This window comes from Heteronotia binoei, chromosome 1 (genome assembly GCF_032191835.1).
Source record: "Heteronotia binoei isolate CCM8104 ecotype False Entrance Well chromosome 1, APGP_CSIRO_Hbin_v1, whole genome shotgun sequence".
Classification (NCBI taxonomy): Eukaryota; Metazoa; Chordata; class Lepidosauria; order Squamata; family Gekkonidae; genus Heteronotia; species Heteronotia binoei.
Window position 1 is genome coordinate 225,044,631 of NC_083223.1, and position 17,952 is coordinate 225,062,582.

At 43.8% G+C, this 17,952-nt stretch overlaps 1 protein-coding gene across 5 annotated transcripts in view; it reads left to right on the top strand.

Annotated features, from left to right (window-relative positions):
- Positions 1-17,952, top strand: part of SLC8A1 (solute carrier family 8 member A1) — a 366,099-nt gene that overhangs the window by 321,163 nt on the left and 26,984 nt on the right. For 4 of the 5 annotated variants that reach the window (XM_060248411.1, XM_060248427.1, XM_060248399.1 and 1 more), the window contains 2 exons: positions 6,493-6,623; positions 8,904-9,003. In XM_060248411.1, coding sequence (XP_060104394.1) covers positions 6,493-6,623; positions 8,904-9,003 — 231 coding nt within the window. Of the gene's footprint in view, positions 1-1,260; positions 1,330-6,492; positions 6,624-8,903; positions 9,004-17,952 lie in introns of all 5 variants that reach the window. The other variant, XM_060248436.1, reaches the window with a different exon arrangement.

Below are 17,952 nucleotides of genomic sequence, written 5' to 3' on the forward strand. Positions count from 1 at the left end.
ATATATATATATATATATATATATATATATATATATATATATATATATAAAATTTTGGCCACTGTGTGACACAGAGTGTTGGACTGGATGGGCCATTGGCCTGATCCAACATGGCTTCTCTTATGTTCTTACACAGGAGTTTTCTGTCATTTTGGTTTCTCGGGCAACCCTGCTAAGCACTGTGGTTGCTTTGGCAACCAAGTTGATTGCCAAACTCTTATAAGAGGAAGTAATCTCTTGGAAGTTCAGGAATCCCTATAGAGCATGCATGCTTGGTTGCCACATTGTTATTAAGGAGGGCTGAAGGGCAAGAAAGATTAGGGGCCCAGTTCCTGGACAGAGGCAGGGACAGCAGCATGATAGGCAGAATGAAATGTTCCCGCCCTCTCAGTTCTCCACCTCGGCACGTGCCTCGTTTTGCCTAATGGTAGTGGTGGCCCTCATATAATATATTTGTTAGTCTTTATGATAACACGGGAATTTTCTTTAGTTGTTGCCCAGTCACAACACTGGAGTTTGTACTCTTAGTTGAACTCTTCCTTTTTCTCTCAACTTTTGGCATCAGATACAAAAACCTTATGCTATATTTGTAGCCTTCTCAGGCAGTCCTTCTATGCTTCTTTCATCTCCTGTTTGAAGGCATCACCAGACAGACTCACAAAAAACCATCAGATTTGCTGCTCATTTCATGCTTCTCCATCATTGTTAAACGGGTCAAGGAACAGTTTACACTTTTTTGATATTTTATGTATTTCTGATCACTCTTGTTAATTTCTCTGAGAAATGTATATAACATAGCCATGACTCTTTCCAGCAGAAGGTTGAGACTGCTTTTTTAAAAAAATTACAAAAACTGAATTAAAATGTAGTTTCCTAGCTACTGCAATCATTTTTCCACTTAAATTTTATCCTGAACAAAATTGCAAAATGGCCGCAGGAAATAGATTTTCATTAGGAGACCATAATTTGAAAGGTGAACAGTATCCATCTAATCTTCTGGAGCACTTGAAACCACTGGTCCCTCATCCATGGCTCTTTTTACTCTTGTAAATGTAAGAAAGTGAATACTGGTTAGAGGGCCTGCTGTGAGCACTTAAAACAGCAATAACCATGTGTGAAATTGACTTTATAATTCACTAGCCATGTAGATCCCTCACCTCTAACAGAACCTAACTACACCAATCAGGAAATTCTTCACCCAAGCAAATGTGATCCAGTTCCATCCACTGATCTTTACTTTTTTGCCAATCATTTTGTTAGGCCAGCCTGTCTTCAGGAAAGTTCATGCTAGAGACCATCCTTTTCCTTCCACCGTAATCAACCTTCAAGGTATTCTTATTTGTTAGGATAACAGTGCAATAGATAATGGGTAACCATTAACTTTGGTGTGTGCTTGTACACACACACACACATTCATACTTATATACTGGGGGAAGTGTGTTTGGGGAAAAAAGATGTGATGAACAAATTGCTACCCCTAAATGACACCCATACTCCACTGTGTGAAGTTCCTGCTACCCTACACCTACCAGGTTGAGCCAAAGCTATAATTTTTCAGCCTTTTGTTGTCAAAAATCACCATTAATGTCAGCATTTCAACCTAAGGGAGATAAGGCTTGACTCATAGTTCCTACTGCCATGAGAACTTGTTCCTTTAGGAGTCATAATGAAAACTTAGAAAGGATAAATAAATGGCAGCGACAAGCATGAACCTAGCTTGTTGATGTGTTTGTGAGCTTTCTCTCTCCCTACTTGGTGTGTAACAGAAACAGAGGTCATGAATGTGGCTTTTTGTCATGCTCATGCATCCCAACTTTTTGTCATGGAGCACAAGCAAATACTTCCAGGTTTTCAGAAATTCTCTGTCAAAATCTGATTTGTACAAATGCCTAGAAATTTAGACATCCATCTTTGAGTATCAAAAGAAATTGGAGTTAGAGTGAAAACTTCTGAAAACCTGGAAGTATTCATTCATGCTCCACAAATGAGGGAGTAGGAAGCACACAAATACAACAAGAAACCAGATTTGTGACATCTGTTTGTTTCTCAAAAGGCCATAGATACTTAGAGGCAACTTTCTAGGCCAGGATTTCTCAATCTGAAACCAGCCAAGGTGAATGCGTCCACCAGCTATTTACAGTGGTCCACCAGGGACTACATGGCTCTGATTCTGCAGCCTGCCTGTAGGGATGCCAGCCTCTAGGTGGGACCTGGGGATCCCCTGAAATTACAGTTCATCTACAGACTACAGAGATCAGTTCCTCTGGAGAAAATGGATGCTTTGGAGGGTAGACTTTATAGCGTTCTATCCGACTGAAGTCCCTGTTCTCCCCAGGTCCCAACCCCAAACCTTCCCAACCTGGAGCTGGCAACCTTACCTTGCTGTCCCCACCACCACCCTACCCCACCAGGAGCCAGGGGGCACCTGGCAACCCTACCTGATTGTCAAAGATGTAGTAGGCTACAGTACATGGCCAATGGGGTGTATTCAGTGTATTCACTGCACAAACCTGTCCTGAGCCCTTGTAGTGCAAGCAAGGACCTTCCATCAGAAACTGGCAAACAGTCTCTGCTGTGATTCCAGGATTTCTTTTCTTTTAATTATACTATTATTCCTGAGGTATAATCCAGACACGTCATCTCAAGCTCCCATTAGGCACTGCCTTTTCCCTGGTGTCACATCACTTTCTGTTCTGCCTTAATCACTTTGGCATGATATGAAATATTAAAATGTTCCCCCCACAGATTGTGTATATCTGTGCAACTACTAAGCCTGGTGACCTGTCTTTAGTCATCCTCCTTGACTCTTTTCATAAGGGCTCAGAGTGACTGTTGTATTTTTACATACCCATACTGTATGCTTTGATCCAGCCATTGCTTTCTGCAGCTGCCTGGGCAGCTATACCTTGTCCTCCTGACCTGCTCTTCCTTTGCTTTTGCCTTTCCCCTTGGGATTCCTTAAGCATTTCTTAGTCTCCTTTTGCCTACCTATAAAATCAGCTGCTCCATCCTTTTGTCCTGAACTGTACACAAGTTCTGAAAGTGGTTCTGAGGAAAGTTATCTTCTTTGATTTTGCAGTTGTATTTAGCAATGCAGCCCCTCTGCAAAGCAGTGCCCTGTGCAGCCACCCAGAGTCACCTATTGGTAATGCCGGCTGTCACTACACAGCCTCACTTGCATCTCTTTTGCAATCTTGCCCTCTCAGACATCTGGCACATACGCTTCCAACAAAACAAGAATCATGTTGCTTCCGCCCACCCTCCCCTCCATCATCATTGTCTTGGGCAGCATTCAAATTAACAAATTACTTTCCATTGTTTTTACACACCAATCAAATAGCATTAGCAACTTCCAAATTCCCTTCTTCTTCCAGAAAACAAAAGGGAAATGAGAGGAGGGAAGGAAAAGAAATTCAAGAGGCTGGCAAAGAGCAAAGAATTAAATCCCTTTCTAGTAAGAGGAGCTATGCTGTTTCAGACATGGATAGTGTTGCCAGATGTGCCTTTTTAAAAAGGGGGAAATCATTTTTAAGAGTTCCTTATTCCAGAAGAATAGAGATCTACAAAATATAGGAGGCAGTTTCTTACAGCTATAGTTAAGAGCATTCTCCTGCATACAGTTGGATGTGATAATCCACAAATGGAGCGAGTTCACAAAAGGCATCGTTGTCCTTTCTCTCTGCATGTCATCTGGAAAAACTTCTCCAAAGGATCAGGGGAATTCTCAGAAATGATATTGCATGCATTATGAGAGGCTCCAGAGGAAAAGGGGGATCAGCACAGATCACCACTCCCTGTGCAGTGTGAACTCTTGTTCTGTTTGTGCAAGAGCTGGTGCAAGAGAGTGGAGGTGCAACCCTGTTGCTGTAATCTCCTGTACCATATTATGCACCCTCCTGCGGGGAGCAGTGAGCTGGGAAGGGCAAAGCAGGAAAGATCCTTTATGTGAATTCATTTTGTTTGCATTTGGTCAGATGGAACCTAGAGTTGTCATATTTTCAAATTTAAATCTGGCAATTAAAGCCGTTTGAAGACATTGGGGAATTGAAAAGCCCCTGTCAGAATATCTTGTACAAAAATAAACAAACTCAGAGTTATAGGATGAAAATTTACTCCCAATTGGTTGATGTTTAGTGGAAAAAACCTTGGATAATAGCAATAGCTATGTATGGAAGCAAGCTTCTGGCAATAGGACTATGGTTACCACAGTTCTGGAGCCAACAGACAATCCACTTAACACAAGGACCATTTCCACAGTAGTCAAATTCCCTGCACTGATGTTTTTAAAACTTTGATTATGTGAAATTTCCATAGTAGATTTTCCTTCACCCCATATCTTAAGAATCTCCAGTTTTAGCAAGTTCTGAAAATGCGGGGTAAGAAGGAGAAACTTTGGGTTTGTGCCCGGTGAGGAAAAATCCACTGCAAAAGGTTTCACAGAATGCATAGTTTTAAAAACATCAATGCAGGGAATGTCATTAATGCAGAAATTGTTAAAGTTAGCGTTCAAACAGGTAAGAGGAAGAGCATAAATCTTAGTCTGTCTATAAAATGTAAATTGCAGGATCTCAGTCTCAGTTTGATTCATTTTTGCACTATAACTTCAAGCTCCTCTTGGTTTTACTATTCAAAATGATTTTGACTAGTGAAACTGAGTGGAGACTGAAGAACTAACTCCTCCTCCATCTCTTTCCTGCACCACCCAGAGGCAAACTGAGGCTGCACATAGCTGTAATTTGTATGTTACACCAAATTGTGTGATCTTTTTCTCATCCATTTGACACCAGTTTCTCCATAAGACCCAGGCTTGCCTCCGCATAATGTATGAAATGATTCTAAGTTAAGGCAATTATTGAGATTGTCAAGTCATCGACCCACACACAGTCAAATTATCACTCCCACAAATCATAGAGAATCTTTGCAGGCAGTGAATTCATATTAGAAATCTTGAAGGTAACAATAAAAGAAACATCTGTGATAAAGAATATCAGTTAACAAAACATCTTCACAAAACTGATGACAAAAAGGTGTTAATTGGCATAACCTGCTCACTAGGCTGACAGTAGAAGTCATCAGTTGTCAAAACAGCTATGCAGAGCTGACAACTGAAGGGAGAAAACATAAGATAAGCCAGTGTATGCTTCTCTGTAACCTTTAGTAAATGCACATTTAGACTCTAATATGGAGCCACTGGTGAGTAGCAAGGAATAGACTACCTGATTACTAAATATGATGGTATTTTATCAAGTGTGATGGGCACCTGTGCATAAATTTTTGGCTTGTAGTCCTGAAAGAATATCAACCTTGCTACCCTTCATACCATATTTTGCATTCGATTGCATATACTGTTGGTGCAAAACATAGTACAAGAAACCATTCACACAGGTGATACCCCTGGCTTATCCTGGAGTTGTTTCATTGTGTCTTCTACAAAAGCCACACAATCAGTGATTCCCAAATTGCTTTTCTGTACGATGCTCCTGTTTTAATAAATAGGGCTATTCTGCTATTTGAGAATTTCAGCAAAATGTGAGGAGGAGTCAAAAAGGGGTATGTGGCCAAGCAGGGCCAGACCCTTTCTGTATCTAACACATCCCTTCCAGCAGTTCTCCCTCTCAAGAGCATTCCTCCCACCTGAGGTCGCTGCTAGCTTTAGAGCTCAGCTGAGGAGAAAAGCACCTGAGGGATAGACAGAAAAGTGGCATGCTGGAAGAAGAGAAGTTGATGCCTCTTGTGCAAGTCCCTTTTGCCATTTGGATCAGACTTCAATACACGCACACGCTTGCCATGTGATTGGTTCAGATCCATGTGACTGGGACATACAGATCTGCCTCTGAGTAGCTTGCCCCTGAATGGAAAATGTCCTTGCAAAACATGTATCTCATGTATTTTCCAAGCAGGTGTGGATTGCCTGTAGTTCTCTGTTGAAGACCATTTCACATATTACCTAACAACCAAACTGAGTTTGTCACTGAGTACACATTCAGAAGAGAGCTATCACCAATTGTTACACTTGTTTTCAAATATTTGCTTCATTCTTAGGTATATACTTGAGGACAAGAAAAACATAGGCGCACAGCTACAAAACTATAACATATGAATAGTCCATAGGCAAACCGGGGTTGGTCTCTGTGATATGAACCTGGAAGTCCCAGACTGTGTAACTGTCTCTCCATTTCATAGAATTGCACTGTAGTGGCAGACATACCAGAGCATAGCCATAGTACAGCTTAGAGCTAACTAGGGTGGGAGTGGGAAGCAATCCCTTGAAGTACAGCAGAGTTTTGAGCCAGCAATTTCATTTGCTAATGCTTGCAGGCAACCCATCTGCAGTGGCAACTTTCACTATGCTGGTGCATGCCCCTTAGTTCATGGCCTTTCCTTCTGTAAACAGTTGTCTGCCCACCTTTTTGCCATAGCAACAAGATATATTTGGATCCAAATAGTAAACTCGCAACTCCCTTTAACAAAAGTTGTGTGCTTCTTTTGCAGAAGAGAATGATGAGAAGCAGCCACTGACAAGTAAGGAGGAGGAGGAGCGCCGCATTGCAGAAATGGGGCGCCCAATTCTGGGGGAGCATACAAAGCTAGAAGTGATTATTGAAGAATCCTATGAATTCAAGGTACTATCTGGGGCTACCATGGGCCTAAACCAAAAAAAGTATTGAATTAAATCAATGTAAGAAATAGTAGCCTGAGAATGGGAATTTGTGTTCTGCATGCTAAAATAAAATAAAATCAGAATTTTCCATCTAGAGAAGGTGGATTGTGAAATGTGCAAAAACTATGAAGATCTGCATCATTTAGTTTTTATAATTTAGCCTGCAATTTTAACTGGTTTGCATTTTTTTTCTGTTTTTATCATTTGAACACCACCAACACCACCATCACATTACACACACATACCATGGTAAATTTGTTTTTTAACTGTTTATTATATGTTATTTTCTGTTGTGCATTGCCCATAACCAGATGCAAGCTGGGGTGGGTGATAAATCAAATTATTATTATTATTATTATTATTATTATTATTATTATTATTATTATTATTATTATTATTATTATTATTATTATTATTATTATTATTATTATTATTATTTTCAGATGCCCTCTAGCATTTGAGGTTTCACTAGGCATTCTATTTTCAAGTGTATTTTCACAAGCGTAAAAACTAGAAACTTCTTGATCAAATTATCAGCCCCATATGACTGTGATGAGTAAATCACTCACAGTAAATCACTTGTAAACTCAGACTCCATATATATTTCATATTGGTTTTACTGCCTTTCTATCTTTGATACTTTCTGAGAAAGCAAAGTGTTACTGTTAGCGTTCCTCCTCAGAACATCTTTCAGAAAGCACACTCATTCTCCCCAACCCCAATCAGTGACCTCATAGCTACCATGGAGATGGTAAGGGGAACCCAACAGTTTTTCAAGCACAGATGTTTTCAGCAAAAGCCCAGCCAGGGCTGGCGCCAGGAGTTTTGGCACCCAAGGCGGCAAGGGAGGGAGGGCTCCGAGCACCCCTGAGTGCACACCCCACACCACCGCTCCCACTCAGCCTTCCTAGGTCTGTGCACAACTCCGGGAAGGCTGAGAGCGACACTGGAGCAGCATGTGGACTTGGGGGAACTCAGAGCCGACCCTCCCTTGCCGCAGTGCACCCACCGCTGCCCTGCCACCCTCGCTCGGCCCCTTCACAGCCACCACCTGCAGACCACCAGGCTGGACAGCAAGGCAGAGGAGGATGGTCGAGAGGTGAGCACTGCAGCTGAAAGGGCAAGCATGGTAGCAGTGGGGAAGGGGCACCCTAGATGGCCACCTACCTGACCTGAGTTATACCAGCCCTGAGCCAAGCACATTTTGCAGTTGCCACATGCCTGGATGGGTGCTTTGTTCTGAAAATAAAGATGACTGGATCACATGTCACATGTTACATTGCCCAGAAAAACACTTCATGTATCAAGGCTTCAAGGTCCTGGTTTTACAGTCCCTAAATAAACTGAATTAGTGACTTAAGTCAAATCAGCTACATTCATGGGTGGGGAACATTATATAGTGTCTTTGGTGTACATGTCATTTTAAAAGAACATTATCAAAAAGACATATTCTTAATCCAAGGAGATTACAGTCTAATTTTTGACAGGTGAAGTCAACAGAGCAAGAGATTAATTGGAAAGATAACAAGGGCACAAGGTTAAAGGTCAAGGCAGCAAGAGAAATTGTCCTAAAATCTGTGGTTGAGATGAAATGTAGACACCCAAATATCACAAGCACTCTAGTATGTGATTTCCTCTCTTTTTAAAAAAAAAATGTACTCCAAAGTGAAAATCCAGTAGATGCCAGGTGTTTTTCATGGCCAGAGCAAACCAGACCCTTTTGGCTTCCATCCCATGTTTGTAAGCAGGGAATCATGGTGACTGATATTTCACTTTTTTTACAACCTGACAGCAAGATTTTGAAATATTTTACACAAGAAGGATTCAGCTCTAGGCATCTATTATCATGGACTGAGCACCACAGGATACGACACCCACTTCTGAGTCAACAGAGTGTTGAACTTCAAACATTTTATGACACTGACTAGTGTAGTCTAGATTTCAGGCTTTTTAAATGGGCATGCTCAACAAGCACTCTGTTAACAATTTCCATCTGGTGATAAAATTACTATTATTTACTGATGAGAGAATATGAAGATCACAAAGATTCTGCTGCATTGACATTTTTCATCTTTTAGAGCCAAAAATAATTTTTTTAAGTGTTCACTCAGCTGCTTTTGAGGTTGGCTTTAATGTCCTGAAGCCAGCCACCTCCTCCCAGAACATTGCTTCCTGTCCCTAACCCAGTCTCTGAACTGACAGTATACTTTGCTTTCCTGTGCTTTTGTCTCTCCATCTGTAGAACACTGTGGACAAGCTCATTAAGAAGACAAACCTCGCTCTTGTGGTTGGAACAAACAGCTGGAGAGAACAATTTATCGAAGCTATCACCGTCAGTGCTGGTAAGTTTCTTTGTCTACACAAGCAATGAATCCTGAGATTCCCACCTTGGGACAAGAAATAAAACAAATAAGGGTTGATATTCACAATTTTGAGCAAACACAATTTTGCTGCAACCTTCTATCAGATTAAGTCTCTTCACTATATAGAAAAGCTTCCCACTGGAGAGCCACCCACCAACTACAGCAGTTGCTCAACCTTACTTCATTATAATGGAGATGATAGTGCATGGCCAGAGTTCCAGTCCTATGAATGAAAAATTGTGCAGGTGCAGAGCCAAGAAACTTGTTTTCTGGGGTTTAGTGTTCCATTTGAGAATATATCTGATGGCCACAAAACATGGTCTGCAGAAGAGCTTCAGTGTGTTTTACATGGAATTTTGATGTCAGAACTATTACAGTCCCCTTGGTAAGCTGCTGTAAATTGGTTTGATTATCTGCGCTTCAGTGGGGCTTTGATAGCAGAACCTCAGTTCCATTATGGAGACAGGATTATCCAGTTAGAGTTGGCACAATATAGCCATTGCTTGCAGCATATATGCTCTGCTCATGTATTTTTTCCTGTCTTCCAAAATCTTACATTCATTTTCCTATTTCTGCTGATGCTTACTTTTGTCGAGATAAGTAGGCCTTTTCATGAGCTGGACTTCAGCCCTGGCTTGGAATACCAACTGACATAGGTGCAAATGAGTTAACCCAACTGCATGCATTAAGGTGTCGCCAGGAACTGGAGTTTGTTTTCATGTGGAATTGGAGAGAGGAGGAGGAGCAAGGGGAGCATAAGGACACACTAAAAATCTGTATTCTTGGTCCTCCCTGCAAATTGGAGTTTAACAAGCAGGGACTGCAAGATTTGAAGGGGAGAAATCCCAGTGGATTCAGTCTCTTGCCTCCTCCTCAACACTTTGCCTGGCTGCCCTTGTCCCAACCATGCCACCTGCCCACACACTCGCTTTTCCTTAGCTCCACTGCCTCTGTGGGCCTAGCCAATGTAGTGATGGCAGCAATGGCTCAGACACCTACTGCTCCCCCCCCCAGTAAACTTGAAGAGAGCACCTCACTTTTCCACCCCCCTCTCCATTGCCTGACTGTTCTGTTTCTTCCCATCTATCTGCCTCCCCACTACTCTGCCTGCCCCATTACCCCCCCTCCCCAGTTCTGCCCATCTTTCTGCCTTCCTCCCTACTGTTCTGCAGGAGAGTGGGAGGGGGGAGAGAGATCTGGTGGTTGCTTCTGCCCTCTCCCTCCTACCTGATTCAAGCGGCCAGTTTCCCTCCTCCAGATCTCCCACACCCAGCAAGGAGGGTTGATGCTGCCATGCTAGCAAAGGAGAATTGTCTGCAATAATGTTCCTCTGTGTGGAAAATCCCCCATCTTTTTTAAGTTGACCAATTTTTCTGCAAAACTAGACCCCCAAATTTGAAGGAATATGTCCTTTCTCTTTCCATGGCCCTGATTAATGGGTCTAAGTATCTACAGATGGGGCCATCTTGAGAATTAGATACATTGATTGCAACTTGGCATGATTTCTGAATGCAGACAATATGTGTATACTTATAAACTAACACCAAAGCAAACCAGCCTGTGCATGTAATTCTAGGTCACGCTATGTACAATTACTTCTCATTAAGAGGAAACAGTAACATATTAATTGTGTCCATATTTCTTTTGAAATGTGCAGGTTTCATAATTTCTCATTTTTGTATTTACTTAAGAACAGATATACATATTTTGTGTAGTTCCATTATTCTTTCAACCAAGTTGTGTTTTTCGGGGCGGGAGGCAGAATGCAGCCTTTGAAGCTGCCTTTGAAAGGAGGAGACTGGTATGGGAGGAGCAAAGAATAGGCAACTCATATTTTCTTACTGAAAATATCCCTCCTCGTCATCTCTGCTTATGGTTTCAGTGAAGAAAAATTGTTCATATTTTTTCCCATCATCATGATCAAAAGCAGTTTGTGGGGGGCACTTTTTAGTGGGGGAAATGGGATAAGGATGAAATAGCCCATTCCCTTACATTCTCTGTTTAAAAAAGAAAACATCAGCTAAGGGCCAGTTCACACATGATAAAGTCATGATGACAGCCATGAAAACTCTGGACTGTACATGTGCTGGGTCATGTGAGCCTGATTTACACATGAGATGGATCTTCAGCCTCTCCTGCTCCATTTTTCTGACCTGAAACTTCCCTGGGAAGTGGCTATTTGTTCTGTTGTAGTGTCTCCCTGGAGCCATTTCAGATCAGGGAAAGGGCACTGGAGTCTCATTTAAATTGGGCCCATGTGCACCTGGGAAGCATTGTAATTCCAGCATGTATGTGAGCCAAAGTCTTTGTGACATCTCTGACAACTTTGTAATGAGTGAATCAACCCTAAGAGGATATTCTAGATCTATAAAGTAAGATTTACTTCTACCAAAATGCATTTAGATCTTTGAGCAGGGATTATTGGGGTGGGGGAGGGTTGTGCTTGGTAAATAAGATAGGACTGAAAGATGTTTGTGCTGGAAGAAAGCTAGTGGAAGTGGGCTCACTGAGGACATTTTGCCCAAGAGCCTTCTGAGACTGGGAGCTAGCCCCAGTTCATTGGTCTCAAGGCGACTTCTACACAGTGTCTTTCTTTAATTTATTTCTTGTAACATACTAGCAGTTTTATCATGCCACATATATTGAAAATTAGTGCACTATGGAGTTCCACATAAAAACTGGGGATGCCACAGCCCCCTTGTTTCCTCCATTAACTCTCCTGTCAAAGTTCCTCCTTTCCCTGGTAGCGGAATCCCCTGTGGGCAGTTTGCCACATTCCTGGAGGCTGCAATCTCGCAATTCCAGAAGTGGCAAGCTAAAAGAATAGCTCAGTGCTCGCTTGACCATGGAGATAAAAGAGTGATAAATCATATGACAGCATTTTATCTTCTGTCACTTTTCCAACGTTCCTTCCAAAAGCAGCCAAGTGCAAAGACAAAGCGAGTGTCAAAAACTTTCCCAGGGAAGTATCTAGGAGTCCATAACAACCTCCTTCCTTGTTAGCAGCATCTGCCTTTTGCTCTTGAGGTTTGTGATTTTTTCCCCTGCCTGGATTGCATCTGGGGGGCAAAAGGCAACTCCATTTATTTTAACTAGGCTTCATTTGGAGAAAATATTGCATGACCTGAACCAAGTAAACAAGGGAAAGAGCTGATCTTATCTCTAATCCTATAGTGCTTTTAAGTCACTGAATTGTTCACTGCATCTGGACAGTATATCCGTTCTCCAATATTTCTCAGGCTCTTCCCTGCCCCTTAATGCTGTTGAGAATTGAGTATGTCTGAAGGAAGCTTTCCCTTCCTGAAATTAGGTCTGCTCTTGAGCCTTCACAGATGAAGGGCAAAAAATGAGGCTGCTACAAGTATCAGATGTTCTCTTTACTCCCTTGTGAGTCTCCACAATTAAAGGCTGAGATTGTGAGTGTGAAAAGCATGTGTTTCAACGTCCTTATTTGCCACAGCTTGAGAAGAATACTGTTTAACAAATTGTCAGCACAACAATGCAAATTGTTCGCTGAAAAATCAGTCTTTGTTGCCTCCATCTGACCTTTTTCATGCCCATATTGTGGATCTCAATTCGGCAGCCTTCTTTCAGGCCCAAACCATACTGCACATGCAATGCAGATAAGAGTTTATGTCCTCCCACATTTGTTTGCTTGAAATGACACAGTAGTCCAGAAAAGGACTATTCAGTCTTCTAGCCACCACCTCCCAACTCTAGATCCCCTCCCAGAGCAGCCTTTTTCTCCCGCATTGTTCCAAAGGTATAAAATGCAGTTTGGCTCTCTGTCTTCTCTTGAGGAACTGTCTGAGGGAAATGCCTATAGGCTGGCTCCTTTAAGCTTTTCTACTTAACCTCCCAATTCCCTCCTTATAACACTCCTTCTTCCAGGTAGCCTTTTTCCATAATGGTCTCACAGATTCCTGTACTGCCTTTCAGTGGTCAAAAAGCTACCCCTTCTCTCTTTTTTGTCACCTTATAGCATATTTGGAAATGAGGGTGCTGCTGCACATTAAGTACTTCTTCCCTCTTACCTTTAAGCATAGCTCACCCTGCCCTTCTGGGAAAGTGAAAGGGATGCAGCTAAGAGCTTGATACATTGAAAAAGAAGAAGAATTGCAGATCTATACCCCACCCTTCTCTCTGAATCAGAGACTCAGAGCGGCTTACAATCTTCTTCATCTTCTCCCCCCACAACAGACACCCTATGAGGTGGGTGGGGCTGAGAGATCTCTCACAGCAGCTGCCCTTTCAAGGACAACTCCTGTGATAGCTATGGCTAACCCAAGGCCATTCCAGCAGCTACAAGTGGAGGAGTGGGGAATCAAACCCAGTTCTCCCACATAAGAGTCTACACACTTAACCACCACACCAAACTGACTCTCTTCACCAAACTGACACCAAAGGTTAGGTCAACCTTTTCCTAAGAGGGTGGGGAAAGAAACAGGTAGAGCCAATTTTATCATTCTCTCCAGCTATCTTTGCCAGTAGGACCAGCTTGGGCAAGAATTAATCAGGATTTTAAACATTCAGAATTGGATGTTACTCCAAAGAACCTTCACAACGCATGTCCAGACTCTTAGGCTGTAATAACTGTTGGCCTTATCAAGCCAGATTGCAGTTCACTTTACAGATATTAAACAGTTTTCATAGAATCATAGAGTTGGAAGGGACCTCCAGGGTCATCTAGTTCATCTAGTCCTGCACAGTGCAGGAACTTCACAAATGCACCCCCCACACACATACATCCCCCTGATCCAGGCCCCAAAGATGGGAAGAACCTCCCTTGCCAAACTGACCTGGAGAAAAATTGCTGACTGACCCCAAAGTGGCAATCAGCATTTCCCTGGGTGTGTAAGAAGGGGCCACAAGAACTAAGCACTGATGCAACCCTTCCTGGCTTCCTTCTCATGATCTGCCCAAGTTCACAGAATCAGCATTGCTGTCAGATGGCCATCTGGCCTCCACTTAAAAACCCTCCACCACCTCCCAAGGAAGCCTGTTCCACTGAGGAATCACTCTGTCATTTAGTTCTTCCTAATGTTTAGCCAGAAACTATTTTGATTTAATTTCAGCCCATTGGTTCTGGTCTGACCTGGGGGCAACGAAAAACAATTCTACACCATTGTCAGCCTTGAAGTAGCCCTGAACTTTTTAGTTGTAGTAGCCCTGAAGAACAATCTAGTTCTATGGGCTAATTAGGATCTCTCAGCAGTGTTTGATATTATTACCATGTCATATAGGATAATTTAGAAGTTCTGGTATAGTTGGTGGGGTGCTTGGAAAGATCCCCCTAGAGTACTGGTAGCAACAGCCTGAAAGACAACTTTGTCCATTCGGTATCACAAAATCCTATATTTCAGCTCTTCATTCTGACCTATGCCACACTAACCTTTGCTCCCTTCCCTGGTTTCAGTTCTTATACTTTGCCTCTGTTGCATGAGATGTGCTCCTTAACACCAGAGTTCTTTATCTCCTTACCTAAATTGTATAAAAAGCCAATTCAGCTGATCCAACAAGTTCAATATGTAATATAGCATATAGTATAGGTCACAATCCTTAAGCACATTCAAAGCAAAATTAATGCAGCCCCCCCACCCCCCCAGAACTGAGCAGGAGACTGCAGTCTGCACAAGATATTCCTGAAATGTTCATTAGCCCCTGTTTTTCACAGCTCCACAATGCATGGGTGGTCCAGCAAGACCAAGCTGTATGTCATTGGGTCATACTTACAGAGTGTGGTAAAGAGAGACCTTAGAAAATGAAATGGGATTTTTTTTTAATCTTGTAGAAGTCACTTACTTGGACATTTTTCATCAGTGACTAGAGCCCTGGAGAAATTACTGTATCTCACTGTGTTCTTTGTGCCACACTGACAACTGAAAGAATCTGAGCTAATAGCATCCCTTTCTTTCTCAGCAATAAGCATGTGTCAGAAAAACAACTTTTTAATGCACCTTTATCTGGGCTTTTGTTAAAATATGATTTAAATGATCTTGATAAAGTTTGTAGTTTATATCTTTTTAAGACAGACAGCGTGCCTTTCTGTTTTTATAATAATAACATTTTATTTATATCCCGCCCTCCCCGCCGAAGCAGGCTCAGGGAGGCTAACAACATAATCAGTCTGTACAATGAGTTATACAACAAATTTTAAAATCAACATTCAACTTAAAACATTCCAATTTAAAATTAACATTTCTGGTGCTATTCTATTAGATGCAAGTATGTATGATGGCGGAATCACTTAAGACGAGTCCATCAGTCATTCAGTCAGGTAAAGGCCATCCTAAAGAGAAAGGTCTTGCAGGCCCTACGGAACTGTTCAAGGCCCCGCAGGGCCCGCACTTCTTCCGGGAGCTGGTTCCATAGGTGTGGAGCTGCAATGGAGACGGCCCGTGTACTAGTATTCTTTAATTTTGCCTCCTTCAGCCCGGGGATAGTCAGTTGGTTCTTCCCCACTGACCTCAATGCTCTCTGGGGTTCATATGGGGAGAGACGGTCCTTCAGGTAGGCAGGTCCTCGACCATATAGGGCTTTAAAGGTAATAACCAGCACTTTGTAGCGAACCCGGTATACAACTGGCAGCCAGTGCAGTCCGCATAGCCCCGGCTGTATGTGCTCCCATTTCGGGAGCCCTAATAACAGCCTAGCCGCCACGTTCTGCACCAGCTGCAGCTTCCGGGTTCGGCACAGAGGCAGCCCCATGTAAAGGGCCATTACAGTAATCCAACCTTGAGGTGACCGTTGCATGGATCACTGTTGCTAGGTCCTGACGCTCTAGGAAGGGGGCCAACTGCCTTGCCCGCTTCAGATGAAAAAACGCCGACTTGGCAGTGGCTGCTATCTGGGCTTCCATTGATAATGAAGGCTCCAGTAGAACTCCCAAGCTCCTGACTCGGGAGACCGGGAGAGGAATTTCGCCTCCCAGAGCGCCGCGACCCATGCAAAGGACCTTTGTCTTTGTCGGGTTCAGCTTCAACCCACTCAGCCTGCAATGCCAGGTCCAGATTCCCTGGGACGCAGTCAGGCCAGCTGTCCATTAGCAGATAGAGCTGGGGGTCATCTGCATATTGATGGCACCCGAGCCCATACCTCCGGGCAATCTGGGCAAGGGGACGCATGTAGATGTTAAATAACATCGGGGAGAGAACTGCTCCCTGCAGCATCCCACAATCTAGTGTGCGCCGCTGGGACAGTTCACCCCCAATTGCCACCCTTTGTCCCCGTCCCTTGAGGAAGGAGGAAAGCCACTGTAGGGCCAACCCCCTAACCCCTATGTCGGCGAGGCGGCGGGTCAGTAACTGATGGTCAACCATATCGAATGCAGCCGACAGATCTAACAACATCAGCACTGCCACGCCACCTCGATCCAGATGCCGCTGGAGGTCATCTACCAAAGCGACCAGCACTGTCTCCATCCCATGGCCCGGGTGAAAGCCAGACTGGCAGGGGTCTAGGATGGAAGCGTCATCCAGGAAGCCCTGCAACTGCAACGCCACTGCCCTCTCTATAATTTTACCTAAAAACGGTAAATTAGAGACCGGCCGGTAATTTGCCAATTTGGCCGGATCTGCTGTACTCTTTTTCAGGAGGGGACGGACCATAGCCACTTTAAAGGGTGTTGGAAAATGCCCCTCCGGGAGGGATCTATTTATGATGTCTCATAAAGGACATCTAAGCTCCCTCTGGCAAGATTTAATCAGCCAGGAGGGGCAAGGGTCCAAATCACAAGCTGTTGGGCGTGCAGTCGAGAGAATTCCATCAACTTCCTCCAGGCTGAGTGTGTCAAAGTGATCCAGAACTAAATCAGAAGACAGGCACAGGGCCTCAAGTTTATGTACTGTATCCAATGTGGTAGGCAAGTCCTGGCGGAGCGACGTGATCTTATCTGCAAAAAAATTCACAAAAGCCTCACAGCCTATCTCTAATTCTCTCACGTTTGGTCTGCCTTGAGGCAGTGTAGTAATATTTCCAATTATTCTAAATAATTGTGCCGGGCGCGAATTTGCAGACGCAATCCTAACCAAAAAGTAATCTTTCTTTGCAGCCTTGACTGCCATCTCATAAGACTTCATAAACGTTCTATAGGATGTTCTCGTTGCTTTGTCACGAGTATGCCGCCACTGCCTCTCTAGCCGTCTGAGCCCTTGTTTCAGCTCTTGCAGCCCAAGGTGTACCATGGAGCCAGCCTCACACAAGGGTGCAGAGGGCATCGAGGTGCAATCTCGTTGATAGCCCTGGATAGCCGGTTTTGCCAGGTCTCAACCAGGTCATCAAGGGGATTCCGCAGAGCCATTTGGAACCGTTCCGGGTCCATCAGGCTCTGCGGGCGAGCCAAAATAGGCTCTCCGCCCATACTGGGTTGAGCCGGCGTCTCCATACGGGCCTTGAGGGCTAGGTGATCCAACCATGGCACTGCTTCTGCTGCAATATGGTTCACCAAAATCCCAGACACAAAGGTCAGGTCTAACATGTGCCCTGCCTGATGCGCAGGAGTCATAACAAATTGAGAAAGTCCTAGTATCGCCATGGAAGACACTAGACCCATCGCCTGATTGGAGGCCGCGTCATCGGCATGGACATTGAAATCACCCAGGACCATAAGCCCTGGGTATTCCAACGCCCAGCCTGCCACCGCCTCCATCAGGGATGGTAAGGCGCCGGCTGGTGTGTTAGGTGGACGGTACACCAGCCAGATCGCCAACCCCTCTCCAACATCCCACGCTAGGCCGGCACATTCAATGCCATCAATTGTTGGGGCCGGGAGAGCCCGGAAGGAGTAACCCTCCCGTATGAATACCGCCACCCCTCCCCCCCGCCCGCTAGTCCGCGATTGGTGAAAGACCGAGTAGCCTGGGGGGGTCATCTGGGTGAGAGCCACCGTCTCCCCATCTCACACCCAGGTCTCGGTCACGCAAGCCAGGT